This window comes from Pongo abelii, chromosome 8 (genome assembly GCF_028885655.2).
Source record: "Pongo abelii isolate AG06213 chromosome 8, NHGRI_mPonAbe1-v2.0_pri, whole genome shotgun sequence".
NCBI classification, from domain to species: domain Eukaryota; kingdom Metazoa; phylum Chordata; class Mammalia; order Primates; family Hominidae; genus Pongo; species Pongo abelii.
Genome location: NC_071993.2, coordinates 54280286 through 54305121, shown reverse-complemented (window position 1 = coordinate 54305121; position 24836 = coordinate 54280286). Strand labels below are relative to the sequence as shown.

General features: G+C 50.4%; 1 protein-coding gene across 1 annotated transcript; it reads left to right on the top strand.

The window, feature by feature from the left end:
- Positions 1–4142: 4142 nt before the first annotated feature.
- Positions 4143–17532, top strand: GDF10 (growth differentiation factor 10). Its single transcript, XM_002820701.6, has 3 exons — positions 4143–4933; positions 13698–14623; positions 16490–17532. The coding sequence occupies exons 1-3, from the start codon at positions 4618–4620 to the stop codon at positions 16679–16681; spliced, it is 1434 nt and encodes a 477-aa protein (XP_002820747.1). The 5' UTR covers positions 4143–4617; the 3' UTR covers positions 16682–17532.
- Positions 17533–24836: the final 7304 nt, after the last annotated feature.

Genomic DNA, 24836 nt, shown 5'->3' with positions numbered 1-24836 from the left:
ACACACACACACACACACACACCACTGCCCTCCTCCCCCAAATCGGTTCCCTTCAAATTGTCACTCCCCACAGTGCTGCATTCATGCCTCAGTTCTAAATAGCCCCACTGTTCAGCTTTAACGAGAAGTAATACCAATTCCCATGTTTGCTCAGAGAGCACCATATTTCATCAAACCAGAGCCCATGCCGGCTCAGATTACTAACCGAGACAATGTTCTGTAATCCTAGTTTATTCACATGTCACGGGTATTTTAGCAAAACAGAAATGAATGGCCCCCACCACCCTAGGAAGTAACGGGAGAGTTGGGTCCCCGCCCAGGGGAAGTCATGCTTTCGCTTGCCACGGTTCTCAGAGGAGCCGACTTTGATTTTCTGAGCTTTTCCCAACTTTAAGAAAGAGAATATGGGCTGAGGAGGAGTCACAAAATGGGTAGTTATTTCCCTATAAAATGTTAACTCCACGGATGGATTTTGCCAGAGCAAAAATAAAATCTGTCATTGATTATAAAGTCCTTTGTGCTTGTTATTTCACAGATTTATTACACTCTGGCCCCGCGGCCTGGGGAGGCCCTGGGGTTCCTGTCTCTAGCACCCCACAGCTCATGCCCCAACAGGAACAGGGACTCACTTGCATTTCTTTTGTCCTTAAGAGCCAGGAGCTTTGAAAATCTAGATGAAGAGCTGTGAATCATCCTCCCAATCTTTGGACAAGAACCCGCAGACACAGACAATAACAGCATAACAACTCCTTGGTAGAGGTCTACGACTTCCTCATCAAGGAAACATTCCCTTTCTCTTTCCTTTTTTTTTTTTTTTTTTTTTTTTAGTTGTTGGCACTGCGCACTAAGAAACGAATTTTCTCTGCAGAGTAAGGAACAGCCAAGCTTGAAACTCTCATCAAATCTGCCAGTCTGGGTCTACTTTAAATGTGCTACAACTTCTTTCAAACACACAATAAACGAAAAGACCAATCTGAATGATCAATGCAATTTAGTTAGTATCATGTCACTTTAAAATCTGGCCAAGAATCGTCATACTATCCTGCTCTTGTCCCCATCTTAGAGTTGAAAAAACTGAGGTCCAGAGAAGGCAAGTAACTTGCTTAACATCACACAGCTAAGTAGCAGTGAAAATAGGGACATGAATCTAGTCCCAATTGACTCCAGAGGGTCATGGGAACCCCCTCACTTCCAAGAACATGTTGACATGGGGCCACAGAACCAGCGGGAGAGTACAGGAGCTACAGCAGAGCCTGGAGGCCAGACTTCTCACTTAAAGAAGAGGCTCCCAGGATTCCAGAGAGGCAATGGGGCTGCCCCAGGGTTACAGAGCTAGTTAAAATCACACACTAGCTCTGCTACAAATTAACTGGACAATATCATGAAACAATCGCTTGGGAACACTTATTTGGGGAGAGGTTCTTGATGAAACCAAATGAGCTTGCTTTTCAAAACTACCCAGAGTTTGTTTTACTTCCTTACTTGGGTGCAGAGTTCATAACTATGGAGTCTCTTCATTCCTTGCTCATGACTTTCTGAGCTGAAGAAAACCCTGCTATCCCAGAGTGCACAGCAAGAAGGCCTAGAGAACTGAGGGCCCCCAAACTACTTCTCACCTGTCTGGGGAGAACACTATTCACTCCAGTCGGCAAGTTCAAGACCTCAGCACCCCTGGTAATTGCAGTGTAAGGAACTCCCAGAACCACGATAATTTTGTAGGAAGCTGTTAGAAATCACAGATCTAAGGACTTGTCTCCACAATCTGCCATCTCAACTCTTATTCTGAGCTGCGGCCTGAGCTATTAAAAACAAAACATTCTCGTGGGCAAGCTCCACAATTAGCCTCATTTCCACACTAGAAAAACTGTTCTGCATGAGCTGAAATTGCACAGAGATTGTTTCTTGTCATAGTGATGCTGTTTCAAGGGCCGTGCTGAGAGCCAGCGAGGATGTGACCCAGTGGTAATCTGAATTGCTTCACCAAACACATTTTTATCCCATCATCTCTGCTACATGAAAGGGGGCCACAGTGCTCGTGTTCAAGACTTTACAGTCCCGCTGTTCAGCAATAAAATGAGGCAAGAAATATTAGCCGTCCGTGGCTGATGCCTTAAGTCTTTCCCAACAATGTCAGAGAATCTGTACCGTACAGGTTTTAGTGCTGGCTAAAGCCTGACCCTCAGGCTGGCTTGAATGGAGCGGGAATGAGTTAAGGAGAGCCAGAAGGCTTTAATGGACACGGATTCCGAATAGCCCAGCTTGTGCAGGCCTCCTGTGGACTCACCCTCCTTTTCACAGGCCTCGATTGTGTATGGCCCCAACAGAGACAAAACTACCCATGAGCAGAGGTTACCCCCAGCCGGTGCAGGTCAGAGGCATTCTGGGGGGGAAGGGGAGAGGGGGACAGAGGGGAAGTGAGGGGCACATGGAGAAGGAGGGAAGTGGGGGTGGGAGTGGGGGAAGGGACCACTGAAAGATGGTCTGGATCATTTATAAGGAGAGATTCACTAAGTCCCAGGCTGAGACCCGATCATCTCACCTCCGGGCAAACCATTTTTGAAAACTGGTTCAGAACAAATGGGAGCTATCCTAATGGGAAGTTGAACACACTATGATCTAATTTTCAAAACAAATAAAATGCTTTTCTCTGGTTTTCCAACAGCTACAAGTCTGAGGTTCAGAAGCTCTTAATAGGATGGCCTCTAATTTGACACTGCAAGATTTAAAAAAATTACAAATGGGTCATGTTTTACACACCAACAGAAGCCTTTTCCAGCAATTTTTCAATTATTGCATTGTGAACCCTCCAAGAAAAGTAACTATTTTGGCTCACAGAGCCCAAAGTTACCAAGTAAACGGAACAGCCTGTTCACAGGTTTGCAAATAGTCCTTTGAAATGTAGCATAGACTGTATCTGGGAGCTTTCTGGAAGAACATGGGCTTGACATGGTCCTTTCCTTCCCTCTCAAGGGTCCTTAAACTTTTTAGGTGGGTCTTGGGCCCCTTTCTAAGTCTAGGGAAGCCAGTGGACCCCTTCTTAAAAGAATGTTTTTAAATGCATAAAATAAAATATGCAGAGTTACAAAGGAAGACAATTACATTAGAATACAGTTATCACAAATATTTAAGAACAATTTTGCAACATAGTAACTATGTTCCTTTTTGCTAACTAACTAGCAGTAGGCCTAACTGAAGTCCTAATGAGCAAACATGATACTTAGATGAATCTGCAACCACTCTCACGTGATATGAAAATATCTGTGGATGGTGCCTATTGGTGACAAAGTCACTAATACCACTGTGGTTGGTTGCTTGCATTTATAACATTAGTTAATGCTAAGTTTCAGTTAGAGTTAATGAAAATAAAGATGTATTTTTTTTCCCCATCAAGTTCATAAGAGCCCTTGAATTCTATCAATGGAGAAGAAATCCTGCTAGAGGCAAGACAAAGATCAGGACCTTCTGTCCCAGGGTTAAACTGAGGGGCAGTGGGCCAAGGACTCACTATACCCTCACTTCACTGGGAACCCTTCTTAGGAAAGCCACTGCTTTCTCTCCTCCTGCTCTGATGCTTTAGAAATGTTTTTAAAGGCAAATTGAAAGCATGTCTTACTCCTGCAATCCTGAAGGCTACATGTCCAAAGATTAATAAGGACCTTTGATGTGTTTCTTCAGCAACTGGAACTACTCTTGCCAAATAAAGGGCTGGTTAATCAGCTAATTCTGAATTTTAATCACGATCTTGTTCCAGTTCCCTTGGGTGACATGAGCTTTGGGGTGAGGGCTTTTCTTTACGGAGTCAGCCCAGAGAGGATCTCTGTTCCCCACACTCCCACATTTTGGACATACGCTGACTCCGAGGCAACTGGGCGCACACATATCCCCTCTCTGGTCCTCACAGGGGAGCTGTCATCTTGCAATCACATAGCCATCGCATGCCATTGCAGGGGCAACCCAGCAGGCAGGCCCCCCTCCAACTGCCGCCCAGCCCCCCTCGCAGCCAGGGCAGGCTGCGGCGCCGACACACAGGAGCCGGCTGCGGGGCTGGGTCTCGGGCTCTCGGCGGGGGAGCGGGGAGCGCGCTCGCCCACGCCCACGCCCCCCACACTCGCGGGCGCACACCCCGGCGCGCGCACGCTGCCACACACGGGCGCACGCACACGGCAGCCGGGCCGGCGACGACCCTGTCAGCTGCAGCCCCAGAGGTCCGGGGCGCGCAGCCGGGTCCCCTCGAGGGCGCAGCTGGCCGCCCCGCCCCGCCCCGCCCCGCCCCGCCCCGCCCCTCGAAGCCGCCGGGCCGGGCGCTCGGTGGGCTGCAAACTTTCGCGGCGCGAGTCCGCCAAGGCAGAGCGCCGACTCGGGCTCGGTTCGGCTCTGCGCTGCTCCGGACTGCTGTGACCGCTGGCCAGGGGCTCGGGCCGCCGGTACCCACGGACCGCGCGCCCGGGTGCCTGCTCCGCTAAGCCCCTCGCCCCGCGCGGACCCCGGTATCCAGCGCCCTGCTGCCCGGGCTTTCCCCGCGCGCCCTACTGCCGCGAGGTCAGTCCGCAGTCTCCGGTGCGCCAGCGCTCGCCTTCCTCCTCCTGGACTTCGGCCCTTTGCCGCCCTCACCGCGACATGGCTCGTGTCCCCGCTCGGACCAGCCCGGGACCCGGGCCCCAGCTGCTGCTGCTGCTGCCGTTGTTTCTGCTGTTGCTCCGGGACGTGGCCGGCAGCCACAGGGCCCCCGCCTGGTCCGCACTGCCCGCGGCCGCCGACGGCCTGCAGGGGGACAGGGATCCCCAGCGGCCCCCTGGGGACGCGGCCGCCACGTTGGGCCCCAGCGCCCAGGACATGGTCGCTGTCCACATGCACAGGCTCTATGAGAAGTACAGCCGGCAGGGCGCGCGGCCGGGAGGGGGCAACACGGTCCGCAGCTTCAGGGCCAGGCTGGGTAAGTAGAGCGTGCCCCAGGACCCCTTCTCCTCGTTCTCCACCTTCCTCACTTTTCTGTCTCCCCACCCGTGCACCTCTACTTTTCCTCTTCTAGCCAACGGGTGGGTGGTTCATTCATTCTTTCACTAATGATTCACTGATCTCTCCATGTCAGGCCCTGAACCTCCAATGGGGCACCAAGAGTGGCAGCAGGTGGCACAGAGGTCCTGCCCCTGGGGTGCTCCCACATTGCTGGACATACACAGACTACCCCATACACAAGGCTCTAAGCACAGAGAGTGGAAGAGGGGACATGGGCCAGGGGAGTACCCCTGTCATAGGGTCAATTATGTGGGCACTTTACAAATGAGGAGGGCACAGCCAGTGAACATAGGCAGCCCTGACAGAAGTTCCAGGCACTGGGCCCTGTCAGGAAGCGGGAGCCACTAGCTGGTTGCAGCTATGGTTCCTGTGTCCAGGGAAGCAGAGTGGACTGAGAAGGGCCTTGGCTGCCCGGGATTGAGGACTTCCATGGACTGGCATGAAGCGTTCAGACCACAGGGGTTTAAGGAAAGGCCCAGGGGCTTGGGCAGTGGGAACACTCTGCCTGTCTCCGGCCTCTGTCCCACCTTTCCACTTCCTCAGCCCCTTGGATGGAGGTGGGCAGAGGACACTTGCAAAGGCCCATGCTGCCCTGCTCTGAGAGTGCTTCCAGGCTCCTGCCTCAGCAGCCTGCCCACCTTTGCAGGCCCTGGGTAGAGAGGAGGTGCAGCCAGGGCCACAGGGTGATAAGAAGACCCTGGTTGTCATGGTGATTACTCCTGGTTGCAGAGTAATGCTCCAGAAAATGTGGGTGGGGGTCTCCTGCAGCTCTGTAGAAGATGAGGCCATGCAACAGGAGAAAAATCTGCAGTCTATAGGCTCCCCTCCTGCGGGAGAGGGAAACAAGCCTAGCTGTGGAGCTAGACAGCCTGGGGTCAGATCTGTCACTGGCTGTGTGACTCAAGGTAACATCTGTGGCCTCTCATAACCATGGATTGGGGAGCACCTGCCACAAAGAGGCCCCATGCCCTCCTCCTCCACTTAGCAGACTCACCAGGACAGTGGCCCTGGGCTCCAGGCCAATTGGATCTAACTCCATCCTCACTCATAACTTTCTTGCACCATGTGGGGTCCATTTCTGGAGGAACATTATTAAATTAAGCCATTTAAGAATCATCTGGCATGAATATGACCTTGGGTAAATCACTGAAGCTATGTGGACTTGAGTGTATTCATCGATAAAATGGGCAAGGCTTGCCAGTATCTCCCCTGTGCAGCTGAAGGGAAGATGAAATGAGGTCATATGTGTAAGCTCAGAGCCCAGCACCAGCCAGATTAAGTGTTGATGTATGGATTCCCCTGGGAGCACAAAGAATCGTGCTAAGTATTGTGTATTCCTGTGGGTTTAAACTTGACCTTGCTTCTCTATTAACTCAATCCTTGAAGCCTTGTAGTTGAGGAAGCAAGGCCAGCAGGGTCACTGCTGCAACATGGGTGAGCCTGCCCGCTGAGCCCATCTACTTGCTGCAGCCAGGCATGGAGATGCCTGCTTGTGTCATTCTGTTTTCACAGAGAGGGGTTAGTACAAGTAGCAGTGGAGTTCAGGATATTAATCTCAAAAAGGACCTGAAGACAGTCTCTCAAATCCAGCACTCCCACTTTCAAGATAAGGAAACTGAGACTCAGTGGTTGTTCACAGTGGCAGGGGTTGGCAACTCCCATCTGCCAGGTCATTGCTGTTCTCACTGTCACTCCCCACACCCTGTCATCTCCATCAGAGCTATGACCAGGGTCTGGGAGGGGTAGGGTGAAACAGACAAGCCTGGGAAATCAGGATTCTGGTAGTCTGGAGTGTCTGACAAATCCCTCTTCTTTGGAAGTCTGAGGCACATTTGGGTGTGAATCCCAGCTGTACCAGCTACCAGGTGTGTGCTGTGGCACAGGTTAGTTTACCTCTCTGAGCATCAGTTTCCTTGTAGTACAGTGAAGAAGTGAGGATTAAATGGGCTAAGCAGGTTTTGTGCCTTGCATACAGTGGGAGCCCAGGCAGGTTGCTTGATCCTCCCCTCCCTTGATTCATCTAAGTGTTTCATGCCAAGCCTCTTGCCTGCCCTCAGATGTGCCTGCTTCCTGATCCAGTGACCTGTCTGAGGAGGTATGAGTTTGGGCAGGGACCCTTCTCTCATGGATGATGCCACCCATGTGGGAGGCTTCAGCTCTGGTCCGAGAACATGCCAGTCTCAGCCTGCTCCCCAGTGGTGGGTTTCTGCTGCCTCAGTGGGGCAGCACCTCTTCCTGAACAACAAATGCCTCCATCCCCACAGCCTGCGGTACGTAACTGTACCTCCCCCGCCACCGGGCAGTGCAGCTCAGCTGCCAAGTGCTGGCTGTAAGCTGGCCTCTTGGGGTCCAAATCCCAATTCTGCAATCTGGGCAAGGGACTGAACTTGTCCATGACTCAGTTTTCTTTTCACTTCTAAAATGGAGCTGATAATGCTCCCCTCCTTATAGGATTTTTTTTTTTAATGGAAACTGAGATATGTCAAGTGCTTACACCATTCCTGACACATGTAAGTGTCAATGGTGTATTAGATCTTGCTGTTGATATACCAGCCACCCCTTCCTTCCCTCCCTCATTGCTCGCTGAAGTGCATTTTGTTCCTTATTAAATCTGCATCAGAGGAGAAAGCCTATGAGCCTGACCCTAAGGGTTAAGGTTAGACCACCCCTAATTCCCACTGAATGACCTGTGTTTAAATGTAAGCTTGTCATCTACCAACATGATACTGAGTTGGTTTTCTTCATCTCTAACTTGAGAATAATACTACATACTCATCTGTCAAAAATGCCAAAATTCAAGTTGATTTCAGTTCCCCAAGTATTTCCTGAGCACTTGGTTTGGTGGCAGATGCTGTAAGCTCAGGGAACACAAAGATGCCCAGAAAAGCTCATAAACTAGCAGGGCAAATCAAAGTAAGCAGCAGAATAGGGCAGCAGAATAGGGGGGTGCCATATAAGAAGGAGGGTAGAGGTGCTGCGGGAGCCCAAGGGCACACTGACCTGGCAGGGGCAGGACCTCTAGGTGGGGCCAGGAAAGCCTTCCCAGAGCAGGCCAGGCCCCAGCCACTTTGAAGGGCAGGTGGGGCTTAGCCAGGTGCAGAAGTGAAGCTGTCCACTGTGTTCAGAGACTGCCAGGAGTTTGGTTTTAATGATAACGCAAGGAGAGAAAGGCAGGAGATGGAGACAGACAAATAGGTTGCAAGCAGACCATGGAGAGCCATGAGTATTATGAATTTGTTCCCCCATAGGCAATGGGGCAATATACAATCTGCATGCATAAGGGACAGAAGGAAGGAAGGAGGGAGAGAGAGAAGAAGAGAGGGGAGAGAGAGAAAGGAGAGAGGGAGAGAGAGGGAGGAAGAGGAGAGACTGCAGGGAAAAAGGGATAAAGGAGAGAGAGAGATTATAAATAAATGCATGCTTATTGGGGAAAACCTGGAAATTATAGAAGATCACAGTAAAGAACATAAGTCATCCCTAATCACATAGCCAGATATAACCAGAATTGTTAGTATATTTTGGTAGAATCATTCCAGCCATATCTATCTATCTATCTATGTCTCCACTATCTATATCTCCATTGTTTTACCCTTATATGTAAGATATATATGGATATATGGATATATTTGAGTGATATATATGTGAGATATATGTGGATACATCTTTTATGGATTATATTTTCAGCATGCAGGTAAAACTTGCAGGTATTTCCATTTGAAATTACTTTTTTTCATTACTGGTAATCTTGAACTTTTCCCCATGCCTGCTGGCCATTTGCAATTTTTCCTGTGGAAACTGCCTCTTTTTATGGGAGTCCTTCCTTTCTCCTACTGATATGCAAAGGTTCTTTACATAGTAAGGATCTTAACCTTTCACTTCTAATAGACAATTTGCTTTTGAAGCATGAGTGCATTGTAAGAGGCAACAAAGTTCTGGGACCACTGTTGTGGTTGAGTCTGGAGCCCTGAACGCAGGGTGGAAAGATGCTGTGTTCAGAATGGTTGTGTAGAAACAGGAAGCAGAGCAAACAGGGCCTGGAGACTGGTTAAAAGCAGGAGTGGAAGAGGCAAAAGAGTTCTCAGGCTCTTGTTGGAGGGGCTGGAGGAGAAGTGAGGCCTCCCACTGGGCAGGAGGTCAGGGAGCAAGGGTGTGGTGCCCTGAGGGTGGCAGTAGTTCCTGAGGCCATAACTGTTCTGAGCCCCTGCTGGGTGCCAGGCACGGTGATCTCACAATAACTTTTGGAGGTGCAAATACTCTATCCAGTTTATGGGTGAGGAAACTGAGGCACAAAGTGGTTCCATGACTTGCCTGAGGCCCCACAGCTAGTAAGGGATGCAAGCAGGAGTTGAACCTCAACCCTAGAGCCTGCATGGAAACGGGCACTAATTACTAAATCCGTGTTAGTTCCCTGCTCTTCTCTGCAGCACCGTCTGGCCTACCGCCCCTTCCTCCAGCTTCTGTTGGTGCATGCATCTAAGCCCAGCGTTCTCACTGATTGCCCTGGTGGCTGTTTGAGGGCCAATGGGTGAAGGGACAGATCTCCAAACTGTCTTGGAATCTTTTTATATAGGGCAGAGCATCTAAGGGGCTGCTCTTGGCCTGAGAGTTGACCAGCAGGGGGGCTGGACAGACCTTTGGGTGAGGAAGTCCCTTCCCCCAGTACCATCCCCACTGCCCTCAGGAAGGAGGCTGAGTGCCCAGCAAAGTGGACCTGGTCACAGTTCTGAGAATTCCCAAGAGCCACTGAGATCAGCTTGTCCAAATAAAGTCGGTCTTTCTCTTCTTAGGGAGTCAGAACTCAAAAGTATCAAAATAATGACCTCTGTTTGCAAAACATGCTACAGTTCACAGCACATGATCTTTGTCCATTAGCTCTTAGGCAGATCATGAACATATCCAGAACACATGGAGGAGCAACAGACATGGGCTTGGGGTCAGACAGAGCTGGGTACAAGCCCCGACTCCACCCCTTGCCAGCTGTGTGACTTTAGGCAAATTGCACACCCTCTCTGAATCTTCAGCTCTTTGTCCACAGAATGAATGACCGCTCCCTACTCTCCTCATGGTGAAAATGATGAATCAAGCATGCAGAACACTCAGCATAGGACCAAGCACATACACTTGGAGCTCAGAATGTCATAATTAATAAGCAATTTTCTTCCAATTTAAAGATGAGAACACTGAGGCTCAAGGGGAAGTCTGGCTAAACACCCGGCTGGCCGCTGTCTCCATTTGGATTTGCATCATCAGCTGCATCTTTGTAAAGAATGAGGATTTCTTGACTTCTTAAGGCTGTGGTTACTGCACTCCAGGGCAGCATGCCAAGAACCCCCAGTGTTAACTGAAGTAACAGACCACACTTTTCTCTTGTCCCCACTTGGGCAGGATTTGCACAGACAATCTCATTCAACATGCATCTCTGAGCTCCAACTGTCACCTAAGCCTTATGGTGAGGTCTAGCAGTGCAGTAGTGAATAAAACTGGCAGTGTCCCTGTCCCGTTAGAGTTTATGTTTTAGGAAGATAAGAGCAATAAATCAGTATACAGCAGGATGTCAGGAAGTGCTCTGAAGGCCAATGAAGCAGGAGCAGACAGAGTGATGGGGCTGTTGTCCAGCCACGGGAGCCCAGGGGACCCACTGTGGGAGGCTGTATTTGAGCAGATACCTGAAGAGGTTGAGTGGTACTGGATGGGGAACCAAGAAGGTGGAAGGAAGCGTGAGGCACAGTCCTGAGAATAAAGCCACGTGTTGGAAGGACAAGAAGGCCAGTGTGACGGGGGCAGAGGGGTGGGGTTGGGCTGGGGATAGGAGATAAAGTTGCAGAGGTAGGCAGGCCAGATCAAGTAAGGCCTTGGTAAGGGGTTGAGTTTTATTTGGGGCAATGGAGGGCTCCGAGCTTGGGGGTGACCTGTGACGGAATGCACCCAGCACACCAGGGGCCTCGCTTGGACAGTGCTCTTTAAAACTGTGACATGAGGAGACACTGAAGATGGGCGTCATTGCCATTACCAGTCTGTCTCCCCTCTAGGCTGAACTCCTCCTGGGCAACTTTGTTATGACCCTGGTCAGCCCAACTTAGCCTGGAGTAGGAGTTTTGCAAATCTTTATCAGGAAAACAAAGAGAAGAAGAGGAAGAAAGAAAGGAAAAGAGGGTGGATAGAAAAGGGTAAAGAGGGGAAGGAAAGAGAGAAGGGAGGAAGGCAGAGAAGAAAGAAGAGAGAAAAGACATGAATCACAGAGCACCAGCACGCATCAGAGGAAATAATGACTTTCTCTTCAGTGCTCTGTTATGGCCTGGGCTTGGCTAAACTGAGAGATTTCAGGTTGAGGTCCCTTCTCTGAGCCACAGCCTGGAGCCCCCTGCACTGCGTACATGCAGGCACATCCAGAGAGAGGACCAGCCTGTGGTCCCTCATGCACTAGGGCTGGGGGTGACCCATCTTGTCCCCAGCAGTCCCCAGCAGGGAGGGTCTTCCCGGAGCAGGCTGCCCAGTGAGAGCTGAGCTCCCTCTGGCCGGAGGCATTCAAGCCACATGAAGGTAGGACTTACACCCTTTTGCACAACCTCAAATGTTCCTCCCCACTCTGAATCTGTTTGTTAGCAGAACAATGGAGGAGTTAAGACTTGAACTAGATCAAAGAAAAACAATGTGCTGTGTTGGCTGGGTTGCAGCTCAGATATTTGGATCAGTGAATGCAAGGTACCCCAGTTGATGGAGGGGAGCTTGCTCTGCCAGCCTTGGTCCTTTAGATTCAAGTGGCAGAAAGCACATTTGGGGGCACCTCCTTTGTGCCTGGCACTTCACTGGGCTGTTTCTGTGATCTTCCAGACAATCCTCTGTGTGAGATACAGGTTGTTGTCCCTGTGAGGCAGATGGGGAAAGCAAGGTTCAGGGCATGGCCCCACTGAGTCCTGGGAGCTTGGTTCCTAGGGCATTTTCTAGCTTGGGGATGGGGGGTGCAACATTATTGGTGAACTTTCACCCCATCCATAGGTCAACCCCAGATGCTGCAGATACACCGCCACTACCACCAGATTGAGCTATCAGCTGCCACTGACTTCCCAAACTTCCCTGATGGCCAGAGTCGCCTGGAGTGTGATTAAAATGTGGAAGTCATTGTTGTGCAGTCAAGGCCACATGCTCGGGGAAGTCAGGTTCAAATGTGCATCGAGACCCTGGGCTGCTGCTTATGTGTGGAGCATGTTGAGGGGCTGTGACACTGCCCTGGCAGGTTTGTTGTGAGGATTAAATAAGGTAATGGCTTCAATGTCACCTAAGCCTTTACTGGCATTTATTTATCAGGCCCTCCATAGACATGCTTCTCTGTTTCTTCCCGCTCATAGTCCCTTAAGAGTATGTGAACAATCCCAGTTGAATTATGCCTTCTTCCCAACAGAAACAAAGAAGAGAAAGTGGAATATTTCTGTTAAAAAAAAAAAAATCCCTGCAGATCCTGTAGGTACAGGGGTCAGAGAGGTGTGGCCCCGACCCATGCCCCTAGAGAGCCCAGCGTCCCCCACACACACTTTCTGGGCTTGGGAGCTCTGCTCCTCTCCAGACATTCCCCAGCAGAAGGACACTTGGTTGTCAGGAAATGAAGTAGTGGGAAGGAGAAAGCCGGCCTGGCCTCTCTGCTGTCCTGTTAGTGTGCAGCATCCTAGGGAGGCACCAGAAAAGACTCCCCACTCCTCAGAAGCCTAGAGCGGACTTGGCCATTTGAGAACGAACGCTCACTGATATATAATAATGTTTAGGCGATTCAAACCTGACACAATACTCATGCTGCTGCCAAGGTTGGGGCAGCTTCCTGGGACTGCTGACATGGCTATGCTGCCCTGGTGCCCTGGGGAACGCCTGCTTCCACCAGACAAATAGGAAGGAGTGGCCGGCAGCCCCAGGGAAGCCGGAGCTGGAGCATTCTTGAACCAAGTTGCAGATGTAATGATTGAGATGTCCCGGTCTTTACCTGGACTTTGGAGATTTAGTCAAGTTGCCTTGTGTAATCCTGATACTGCTCTTTTCTTGTTAAAACAATCTTAAAAGTCCTCAGGCAGAACAAAGAGCATATGCCTAAATGGCTGTACTTTTGATCCCAGTTTCCCTTAGGAGGTGCTCAAAAAGCATAAGCGTTTATTTATTTCATCTCTTTTGGAAGAATGTTTGAGTTTAATGTGAAGTGTATTTAATGATTGCATTTAAAAACTGATTGCATAAACAGAGGGCTGTGCAAATACAGGAGGGGCTGCCTTGATGCAGGGCTTGGACCCAACCCAAGTCATCCTGAGCACTTAATGAAGGTGTCAGTGACATTTGTTCATTTGTGCATTCAGAGGCAGTAGAGGGCAGGGGGAGCAAACAGGAGTTTTGGAGTCCAGCAGGCCTGAGCGCCTCCCTGTCTGCCCCTATTTCTTTGCTGTTGCTTTTTGTTGTTGTTGTTGTTGTTTGCTACAGGATATTGACAATCTCAACATTAATTCCTCACCTGTGCACTGAGGATTGCAAAGGGCGCTCTCATCAGTTTAACGTGAGGATTACACGAAAGGAGGGAAGCAAAGCGGGGGAGGAGGACGGTCCTGAAAGTGTGGATCGGTGGGCGTTTGCTCCTCCAGCCCTGGGTGGGAGACCCTCAGGAGCACGAGCGAGAACTTCACAGCCTGTGGTCTCTCCTTCCCTCACAGAAGTGGTCGACCAGAAGGCCGTGTATTTCTTCAACCTGACTTCCATGCAAGACTCGGAAATGATCCTTACGGCCACTTTCCACTTCTACTCAGAGCCGCCTCGGTGGCCTCGAGCGCTCGAGGTGCTATGCAAGCCGCGGGCCAAGAACGCTTCAGGCCGCCCGCTGCCCCTGGGCCCGCCCGCACGCCAGCACCTGCTCTTCCGCAGCCTCTCGCAGAATAAGGCCACACAGGGGCTACTCCGCGGGGCCATGGCCCTGGCGCCCCCGCCGCGCGGCCTGTGGCAGGCCAAGGACATCTCCCCCATCGTCAAGGCGGCCCGCCGGGATGGTGAGCTGCTCCTCTCCGCCCAGCTGGATTCTGAGGAGAGGGACCCGGGGGTGCCCCGGCCCAGCCCCTATGCGCCCTACATCCTAGTCTACGCCAACGATCTGGCCATCTCGGAGCCCAACAGCGTGGCGGTGACGCTGCAGAGATACGACCCCTTCCCTGCCGGAGACCCCGAGCCCCGCGCAGCCCCCAACAGCTCAGCGGACCCCCGCGTGCGCCGAGCCGCGCAGGCCACTGGGCCCCTCCAGGACAACGAGCTGCCGGGGCTGGATGAGAGGCCGCCGCGTGCCCCCGCGCAGCACTTCCACAAGCACCAGCTGTGGCCCAGCCCCTTCCGGGCGCTGAAACCCCGGCCAGGGCGCAAAGACCGCAGGAAGAAGGGCCAGGAGGTGTTCATGGCCTCCTCGCAGGTGCTGGACTTCGACGAGAAGACGATGCAGAAAGCCCGGAGGAAGCAGTGGGATGAGCCGAGGGTGTGCTCCCGGAGGTACCTGAAGGTGGACTTCACAGACATCGGCTGGAATGAGTGGATAATCTCACCGAAATCTTTTGATGCCTACTACTGCGCGGGAGCATGTGAGTTCCCCATGCCTAAGGTAGGGTTTCTTCCGCCTTTTGTCAGATTCTAAGGCTCAGCTCTGCCGCTACCGTCAAGCCCCTCAGCCTGCAGGACTTCTGTTTCCCCATCTGCAAAATGAGAATAACAGTACCTCCTATCTATTCCAGGCAGGGAATAGGTAGACATAGGTCACCAAGTGGCAGCCCGTAGGGTAGTTGCCGCCCACATATGTGTGAGTTTGGGTGTGTTTTTTGAAGTATTGGCTTGGTTGAATTGGGACTTTAAAATGAGAACATTCTTTTGAAAAGCAGGAGAATCCATGTTTTTAGAAACGCATCCCCACATAGCAACTATCTGCAGAGGTTGAGTAGATGCTGCTTCCTGTACACAGGGCAGGTCCCAGAAGCTCCTTCTTGACCAAGGCTCTCATTTCTGTTCCCAGCCTGGACCCCAGAGTGTGGCGATCTATGACCAGCACAGTGCTAGCCTCAGCAGCTCTCCCACTGTAGACTCCCTCCTCCTTACAGCTCAGGGCAGGAATCCACAGGGAATAGGCCTTCACTGTGCACAGGGTCTGCAGGACACACAGCACTGGGCTATTCTGTCTGTTGCACCAGCCTAAGGCTTTCCAGTTCTCACCTTCGCTCCAGCCTGGGCTGTGGCTGAGTCCATCCCTCTCCCTGCAGCCTGCCCTGCAGCAGCCTGGCTGCCTGTGATGTCAGCCCTCGGCACTCAGCACACAGTTTCTTCCTGCTTAGTTACTCTGCCCAGGGCAGGTCATGCCTTTCCCTCCAAGAAAAGAAAGTCAGTGCATAAATCCAATTTGAACTTAAATAAATCAGCCAGCTGGGGAAGTCAGGACCCAGACATGGGGCAGCAGGAACGTGTTTGGGAATTAAATGGCTTCTCCTCAAAACTGTGCGTGTGCAAGAGAGAGGGAGGTGCCTGACAAAGAGACAGGGCCTGCTAAAAGGGCCTAGCAAAGACCCACGCAGATGCAAGCCGGAACCCTGAAGGCTTGCAGCTGGTTGGCCATGCGCTTAGCTTATCCCCCTGGCTTGCTGCCTCCCCACCTTCCGGGACACCAGCCAGAACGCTGCAAATGCAGGTGTCCCTGCCCTGCTCCCCTACCACCACACCGACACAAGAGGGCTTCCTCCTCAACTGCACTACATATAAAAATCTCTGTTTGGCTGGTAATGCGCTAAAGTGGATGACCCGGTTGGTTCATCTTGTCAGAGGTGGGCACAGTTTTCCAAGCCAGGTCACTTTCTAACTGGGGGTCTTGGTCAAGTTACTCAGTCATTTTAAGCCTCGGTGTCTTCCCAGTAAAGTCCAGGTAATACCCACCCCATAAAATTGCTAAGCTGACAAAAAAAAGGGGGTGATGCAGGGAGAGTAGCCCCTAGGAAATGTCAGTGTCCAGCCTGTCACACTGCCACGCACATGCCGGGCCTTCCCTTCAGTGACAAGAGCACAACCTCGTGGGAAGCATGCCTGTCCTCCTCAGACTGCGAGATCAGGGCTGTGCTGGCATCTCACTGGGTTTTCCCTCTGGGCAGCTTCTGCCTGCTTCCTGGTGCTCCGCGGCAATGTGTGACACTCAGGCGCCCCCATGTGGCCCTGCCGTGTTGGGGACACAGCATGCCTCAGGGAAGCCAAGGGGCAGGAAGGGGCAGGGGCTCTTGGAGACCTCAGCCCGGAACTCAGCGTATGTCTGATTTTAGAGGAATCGTGTGCCCCGCCTTGGGATCTCATCCATTCCTGTAGGTGGATGCCTTTTCTGTGGCCTCAGCCGGGGAACGACAGCAGAGCAGTATGGCCTGGGACTGTGAGGATGGCATGGGTGGGTGGGTGGGTGAGGGCAGAGCTGAGGTAACCCTACTCCTTTCCTGCCTTGCAGATCGTTCGTCCATCCAACCATGCCACCATCCAGAGCATTGTCAGGGCTGTGGGCATTGTCCCTGGCATCCCAGAGCCCTGCTGTGTTCCCGATAAGATGAACTCCCTTGGGGTCCTCTTCCTGGATGAGAATCGGAATGTGGTTCTGAAGGTGTACCCCAACATGTCCGTGGACACCTGTGCCTGCCGGTGAGACCACTCCAGGGTGGAAAGAAGCCATGCCCAGCAGAGCCGCTTTCTCGGAGCCTTCTGCAGCCAGGACTTGTGGTGCAGCTGCAGACACAGAGCAGAGCTCATGGGCAACATCACTGGGGCCCAGAGAGAGATGTCCGCCAGTGCATCATTAGGGGGTCTTTCATTGCTAGTGACTAGCCCCTTAAATGCCAGCCTGAGTCCCTGAAGGAATCTGGGAATTAGCCCTGGCCTGAAAGTGGCCCATCATTCATACCCACTGTTCTGAAGGCTTGAAAACAAAACGTGTCCACAACATTGGCTTGATGTGATCATCATCTCATAACTGAGCAAGAAGACTATGCAAATCTTAGGGAACTCGCTCTCTGCACACGGAAAGAACTCTGTTTAAATGCTCAGTTCAGAACACTTTGGGCCACATAGTGATTTTGGAAAACAGGATAATCGTGGTGTAAATGGGTGTTTCCTTTCAAAGTCCACTGCAGAGCTTTTATCCATACAGTATGCACATGTAACCAATATAGGTTTCTTTTTCTTAAAATATATATTTTATTTTAGAACAACAAAAAAGGAGGGCGTTGACACCATTCCCCACAGAGATAGTCATGCTGAGTGTGGGTTGTTTAAACATGCATATTGAAAAAACACATATAGTAACGTGGGAATACTAAAAAATAACCAAGATTTTATATTTTTGTAAATTATACTTTCTATACTGTAGATTGTGTATGTTATGTGTTTTTATGGAAAGCTAATAAATTAAAGGTACAGTGGTATCTTGAAAAACTGAATGTCACCCATTTCAAAATTTCACTGGCTCCCCATCTGTAAGTACACCATCTGATGGTTGCTGGGGACTCAGCCTCTTTTAGGGTCGCTGAAGTCCCCTAAGCCATCTCCATACTCTCTGGTGTCTGTCCCAGGCTCCAGAAACCCAGGCTTTCCCATGCCTTCCAGGGGCCTGCCCCACTACTGGTTCCTGCAAACCCAACCTAGGCTGATGTCGAGAATGGACATGGCCCCAGACAGGGACAGTGGCCTCTCGGGGTTTCTCCTCATCCCCTAGCCTCAGGGACATTGATTGATTGGGAGGTGCCTGGGGTGTTTAAAGAAACATCTATGGTTGCCTGGTCAGAGATCTTTTACTTCTGGTAATTCATGGAGCAAGAGATTCAACATAAGTAGGGGTCTCTCCTGAGGTCCAAGGACTCATGAGGAAGTGGACGGACCATGTGGTCTCCTGCGCCTGCTTCTCTTTTGCTTGTGTGTAGAAGGGTCACCCAAGCCATCCCAAATTGTTCCCTTATACCCTTCATTTACATTGCCTTATGATGGAGTGCCTGAAGCTGCTTAACCAGCAATCCTGAAAGAGAATCTGGGTCCAATTTGAGACAGGTGTATATATAGCAGTCCCATCAGCTGGGACCTACAGATGACATGGCCCCAAGTCTTAGAGGAAACTGCAAAGCCACAGTGGTTTTCTAAGAGGGGATGTCCAAGGAGAGAAGCAGCCCTGGTGTCTGTCTTGGGCCTTAGGCTGGGCTCTGGAGACCAGGATTCCTGTGCAAGGGATGTATGGGGAAGTGCTCCCAGGAGACATAGGCAAGGGCGGGGTGAAGCAGAAAAGCAGGCTAGGAGCAATCCTGTGGGGAGCTTTGGAGCTTAGTTACTCCTCAGGGCAGTGTGGCCTCGAGCAAGGGAGCTGGGTGTTCAGGATCTCTTGGCTTCTGGCCGCCCTGGGAAGGGAGATGTAAAGTCCCAGTTCCCTGGCCTTCTGCCCAGGCAGCCACAGTGATTCCAGGAGCCTAGGTAGCATCCGAAGAGTGGCAACTCCTGGAGGCGAAGCCATTGAAACTGGAGAATGATTAGCCAGAACTGGTGGGTGAGGGGGATGCGAGGGTGCCAGGGTGAAGCCCCGCAGCTTCTGCTCAGCATCTCCTATGAGGTGCTCCCAGTGACCCTGGGACACATGCGTGAGCAGCTGCCGTGGGGACCCCCACCTGCTGGGCACATGGCCCTGCCTGCTGACAGAGGTCAGGGGAGGGGTGGGATGGTCCTCCACACTCACCACCTGATTCCCTTACTCCCACAGGAACTGGACATGGGACCAAATTGTTCCCTTCAAGCTCCTATAGGTTGCTGGGCTGGCGCAAACTGGCCTGCACTTTAGTGCTTGGTTTGCCATGTCTAATTCTCTTTGGAACATGACAGGATATAAGTTAATAGCAAAATAAGTGAAAATATTGGGGCTTAATAAAACTTCTAGTCCCTTTCTTCCGAATATTCCATCCCTCATTTTCTTCTCATTCAACTGCCCCCTTTCTATTTTTGCTAAACATGATAGTTTTATCTTATTCTTTCTAGCACTTGCAGTTTCTGGGAGACCTTCTGGATTCCCTCCAAATACCTGGAATGCCTCTGAGTCCTCATGTCTGGCTTACTGGAGTTGGGGAGGGCAGGCTGGGACACTCTCCCTGGGTCCAGCCGTGGGCATGGCCTCCAGGCCTGTGCCTGGATGGAAGGTGCTCAGTTGTTCCCATCTCTCCTGGGCATGCCCTGAAGACCTTGGAATATGAAATGGGGCAGGTCCCAACTGGGGACATGACATGTCCCAACTCTATAGTAGGAGGAGCTGGTATCATTAGTGACCCCTCCAATGTATAGAAGACCATGCAGTTATAGGATCTTGCTTAGCCTCACAGCAGCCTTGCAACTTACTGCCCAATTGGAGCTGCAGAAAAACAAGCTCAGGAAAGGTAAGTAACATGTCCATTGATGTCTTGCCAAGACCACAGGGAACATTAAGTTTGATGCTCAAGGCTGCCTGATTCAAGGCCTACATGGTTGGCACTGACCCTGAACTTCCTGGCCAGTGATCCCCAGTCTGCTAGGGTTGTCCCAACAACACTGAGGTTGGGACACAGTAAAGTGAGGTTAAAAAGAAATATGTTTATGAAATAACTTGTTTTTCCCTTAAAACAAAAAATGTCAACATTACCTTGTCATAAGAGCCCAAAAGGTTCCATCATACAGTCTAGACACGGTTTGCTGATGTCACTCAACTGGGCCTGTTTCATTCTGGAGGGAGCAGGGTGGTGGACTGCAGCTGGGCCCCATATCTGAATTTACACATCCTCTAGAAGGGCAGGGCCTCTTATAGATTAGTTCATGTGACGAACATAAACAGTACCATTGAGAGCTAAAAACTTGAGGGCTGGGAGAAAACTTTAGAAGGCTTCCAATACAACATTTATACTTGAGAAATGGGGAGACTTGAGTCCTGGTACTACCAGGTATTTTGCCTGGGGTGTCCCAATCGGTGCCTCTCTATGACTTCATAAAATGTCATCAGAGCAGAAGCTTATAACTCATGCTTCTTCTGTGGTCAGGATGGAGACAAAGCTGTGACTGAGGAGCTTATGGATGTCTGAGGTGGGAAGGGGAGGGTGAGAGGAGGAGACTCTGGAGGAGGAGGAATGGAGACGACTCCACAGAGAGGCTGACTTTGAGACCAAGCAGGACGAAAGACCTGGGCTTGGCTCGTGGAATAAGGACATCACAAAGAGCGTCTGCAGTAGCACATGCCAGGGAGGGCTGGAAGGTAGTGTCAGTGAGAAACCAGGAGGGCTGGCCAGCTGGCCAGCTCTGGCTGTGACTTGTGCACCAAAACACCGACATTAGAGTTCAAAACTATTTCCCTTTACCAAAACCTGGAAACATAAGATCCTTCACAGGTGCTTCTGGGATTTCCATTCCCCTTCTCTCTGCTCCCTGAGATAGTGATGTCCATGCATCCTCCATCTACCCTGCCTCCAGTCAGCTCACTCACGCTCAGCCCAACCCCAAGCCATGCTCCTCCAGCATCTCCCAGCAGCCTTGTTTGTATGAGTCAGGGATAGGTGGGTCGGATGGAGAAGAAATATGTTTATTTATCCAATTATGTAGCATTTACTATGTGCCAAATACCATGCTAGGCAATGTATTCATATGTCTTCTCTTGGAAGGCTCTTATGAGTTCCCTCTCTTGTCAAAACCACTGTGCAAAATGCCTATTAGAGTTGCCTGGAGAGCTTGACACAGTTGGGCCCCCTTAGCATTGTTTCTGATTCAGGTTGAGGCTTTATTTCTATCCACTTCCCAGGCACTGCTGCTGCTGGCTCCATGGCCACGCTTTGAGAACAGGTTTTTTTAGTGATGTCTCCTGGGAGGGAAGGGGTCCCTGATGCTCTGGAGTCATGGTGTAACAGAAACTGAGGTGAATCCTTTCTCCCTCCATGAAGGAACGCTGAGGTCAATGTCACCTTTTTGGAGGAACGGGCTTCAAGGATGCTTGAAATAAATGGATGAGTCAAGTTTACTTCTCTTTTTCATTGAATTGTGCTTCTTCCATACCAATTGCAGTGATGCCATGATTTCTGTAATTCACAAGTCCTGAGATTTGTGACCCTATTGAGGTTTTGGTTAAAAGTAACAACAGCACAGTCATGTGAAACTGTCTGGGTATTGAGAAGAGACAGGAGGACAGGGCCAAGCTGGCAGCCACTGGGGCAGAACCCAGCCTGACCAGCACCCACCACAGAGCATGCCGAGGTGTTCAAAGACATATGCAGAGACGAGCATGGGAGGCCTGCCCTAGAGGAGCCTTGGCTGGCTGTGAAGGCCGGGCAGGCTCACTGGGCATGTCAAATTGCTGACAGCAGAGGAGCAGCCCTGGGGCCCTTTAGTGTTTGTTAGATGAATCCAACTATTTCTTGGAACACAGAGGTTGCATGGTTTGGGAGTCCTAGGCAGGTACTAAAGGGCAGTCAGAACTGGCCCTGGTGGAGGACAACGGGAAGGGACATGAGGTGGTCCTGGTGGAAGAGCACAGCTCACTCTGCAGCTCCATGGAAAGGAAGGGCAGAGCTGTCCCAAGGGTGGGGGAGAGAGAAACAGTCACAGAAAGATCATGTACTGACAGGAGCAATACTAATGACTAGTTATTGCGTGCTTACCCTAGGCCATATTCCTGTGGAATACCCAGGAATCTGTGGTACCCTCTGGCCCTCTCCCTAGACTCACAGCTCGGTAACAAATGTGATTCCTGAGCCCGGCCCTGGACCAGCACAGGGTGAGACCTGGCCACTGCTATATACCTCCTTGGAGGCTGAAGCCCAGATCTTGTGGTTTGTCTCCTGAAAAAAGTGGGGGAAAATATAGTCCAGCCTAAGGAGCAATGCAAATTAGCATTTTTGTTGCTGCTGTTCATTAATTTGCCAAGGATTAGAAAGAAGTATTGGTAACAGTGTGGTAAGATGAGTTCTTAGGCTCAGCTGAGAGTGAATATTTAAAAAGCATTTCTGGAAAGCCGCTTAGCAATGCTTACCAAGAGCTTTGCAAATGTTACTTATACCTTGACCTAGATATTCCACTTCCAATGACCTGTCCAATAAAATAATACAAAATATACACTATAATGATGTACAACAATGTGTCTTGCCACATTATCTTAATAGTCTTGATTGTCCTACCATTGGAAAATATTTGAATAAATTAAGATATGTCCATAGAATTGGAAAATGTTTAGTCATTAAAAATGAAGTTCTTGGGCTGGACGCAGTGGCTCACGCCTGTAAACCCAGCACTTTGTGTAGTGGAGGCTGGCAGATCACTTGAGTCCAGGAGTTTGAGACCAAACTGGGCAATGACAGAACCCCATCTCTATTAAAAATATAAAAATTAGACTGGCGTGGTGGCTCATGCCTGTGGTCCCAACTACTCAGGAGGCTGAGATGGAAAGATCACCTGGGACCAGAGAGGTCGAGGCTACAGTGAGCCATGATCATGCCACTGCACTCCAGCCTGGGTGACAGAGTGAGATCTCGTCTCAAAAAAAAAAAAAAAAAAAAAAAAATGAAGTTCATGAAAAGTTTTTCACGACGTGGGAAGGTATTTACACAATCCTTTCCCAGTACCTCCTCCTAGTGCCCAGACCTAGACCCTTCTGGGGTTCATGCCAACCTGACTCTCTCCCTGTGCAGTCTGCACTATGCCCATCCCAGGGTCCTAAGCCAATCAGAACATTCAGGACACTGCATTCCCCCAGCCATGGTGATTGGCTGGAGTGTTCGCAGATTATCCAATTAGGGTCAGAGAGACACCATGAGACTCCCTAGGACTTCCTGGAAAAGAGGCTTTTGCTCCTCCTTGACCCCACCTAGCCCCCCATGTGAAAGGGATGCAGGCCGGCTGCAGTGAGTGGCCACCTTGCCAAGACACAGAGAGATGGAGCGTGAAGCCAACACAGTGTAAGGCAGGACTGAGAGAGGAGAAAGCATGGCTAGAACTTTGCCTGTCCTATAGCTCAAGCCATGCTAAAGCCAAACCCTTGCCAACCCCGAGAAGGTTTCATTAGTCAGGTTCAATCCACTTTGCTTAGGCCTGTTTGAATTCTGCTTTTCTGCAACCTGCGACAAAAGGAATTCAAATGACAACATTTTAAAATTTTTTTAATTAAAAAATTTTTGTCAAAGAGAAGCAAGCCTATATATATCAAACCATGTATACCTCAAGTGGCTTCGAAAGTAAACCTAAGGCAGAGATTGAAGACACTTTGGTGTAGATTTTCTTAAATTTTATGCTAGCCTTTGCTTTATTTAGGTATAGACACATAAGACTACCATAATTCAGATCTTTAGTCTTTGAATAATCATGTGGACGGACTTCCCTGGAAAGTCGGTGAAGAATTAGAAAGTACACAATTTGGAGGAGGAGTGGGGAAAGGAGAGATAAATAAGACCTCCTGTTGTTCAAGTGAGGCAGCTCCTTCCTGAGGCCCCAACAATGCAAAGCTGGTGATAGCAGAGGGAGGGGTCCTTCTGCAGGAGGGAACATCCAGGGTTTGTTTCCTCCTGGGAAAATCAGAGCAAGTTTGAGACTTGTTCCCTAAGACCCAGAGTTAGGGGGATTTTCTCAAATGGACCAGGGTCCATTTGTATGAAAAGGTAACCAGGTCCCTGAAATCACCACCTGATGAAAGTGGGAGTCCCGCTGGTGACCTGTGCCCCCCGTAAGAGCCTACAGATTTGAGAAAGGGCTGGTTGGAATTGGTGTGTGCCCATAACTGGCCTCTTACCTTCACCCAGCCACTGGCCACAGAGGCACGCATGCTGGAGATGGGTAAGCCCGGCACATGTCTAAGAACACTGTTACCTTGTTGCCTCATGGGGGCCACCCCACAGACCTGGGCTAGAGGGCATCCCAGCAGCTAAGAACAAGCAGCCATATAGACATGTAGGACCAGTGCCCAACAGCAAAGTCAGTGTTGTTGAGAAGCAACAGCGGGTGGGACCCCTCTCTCCCTCCCGCTTCCCAGCATGAAGAAGCTGGACTAACACCTTCACACCCCATCTCCTTTGGACTTAATTGACCCATGGGGCTCTTGGACAATTCAGGAAAGGAGAAGACTAGACTTCCTGATAATATGGATCAGGAAACCTCAAGCAATCCATTTAATACAATAGAAGAGATGTGAACATATTGATATCTTGAGTTTGTGAGGCAAATCGTTTCAGATATACACCGGCATGTTGCATTGCACAGCTCCAGGGAAAGACACCCATGTCAGTGTCTGTGTGACCGGCACCCACAGGCAGCTGTGATGACCCTGGATACAGTCAGGTCCATAGTCCTTCATCTGAGACCCCCAAATAAAGAACCATCTGAGAACCTAGAGTTTCTTTTAATTCCTTTTCTGGGAAAACTTGACCTGAATGGACATCTGTGTCTTTATTTGTTTCACTGCAGAAATATTCATGTGTGTCATTATAAGGAGTTGTCTCTGACCCCTTTGGGAATGTTATTGCATATGCACAATACAAAATCCCCCAAATCTGAAACTGTCGGAGTCTCAACACAATCCTGGCCACAAGGTTTTCAGATATAGGATTGTGGAGCTGGATGTGTCTCAAAATGCTAACCGTGGGCATCACTGGATGATTAAATTGTAGGTTATTTATTTTCTCTTTAATGTTTTCCATTTCCCAAGTTTTCTACACTATAGACTACTGTTATAACTGGGGAAAAAAAGTCACATTTAAAAAATAACATCAGGTAGCAGCCCGTTGCTCCTCCCTGAGCACATCCAGGCCACTAGGCTATCCCTCTGCTCAGCCTCT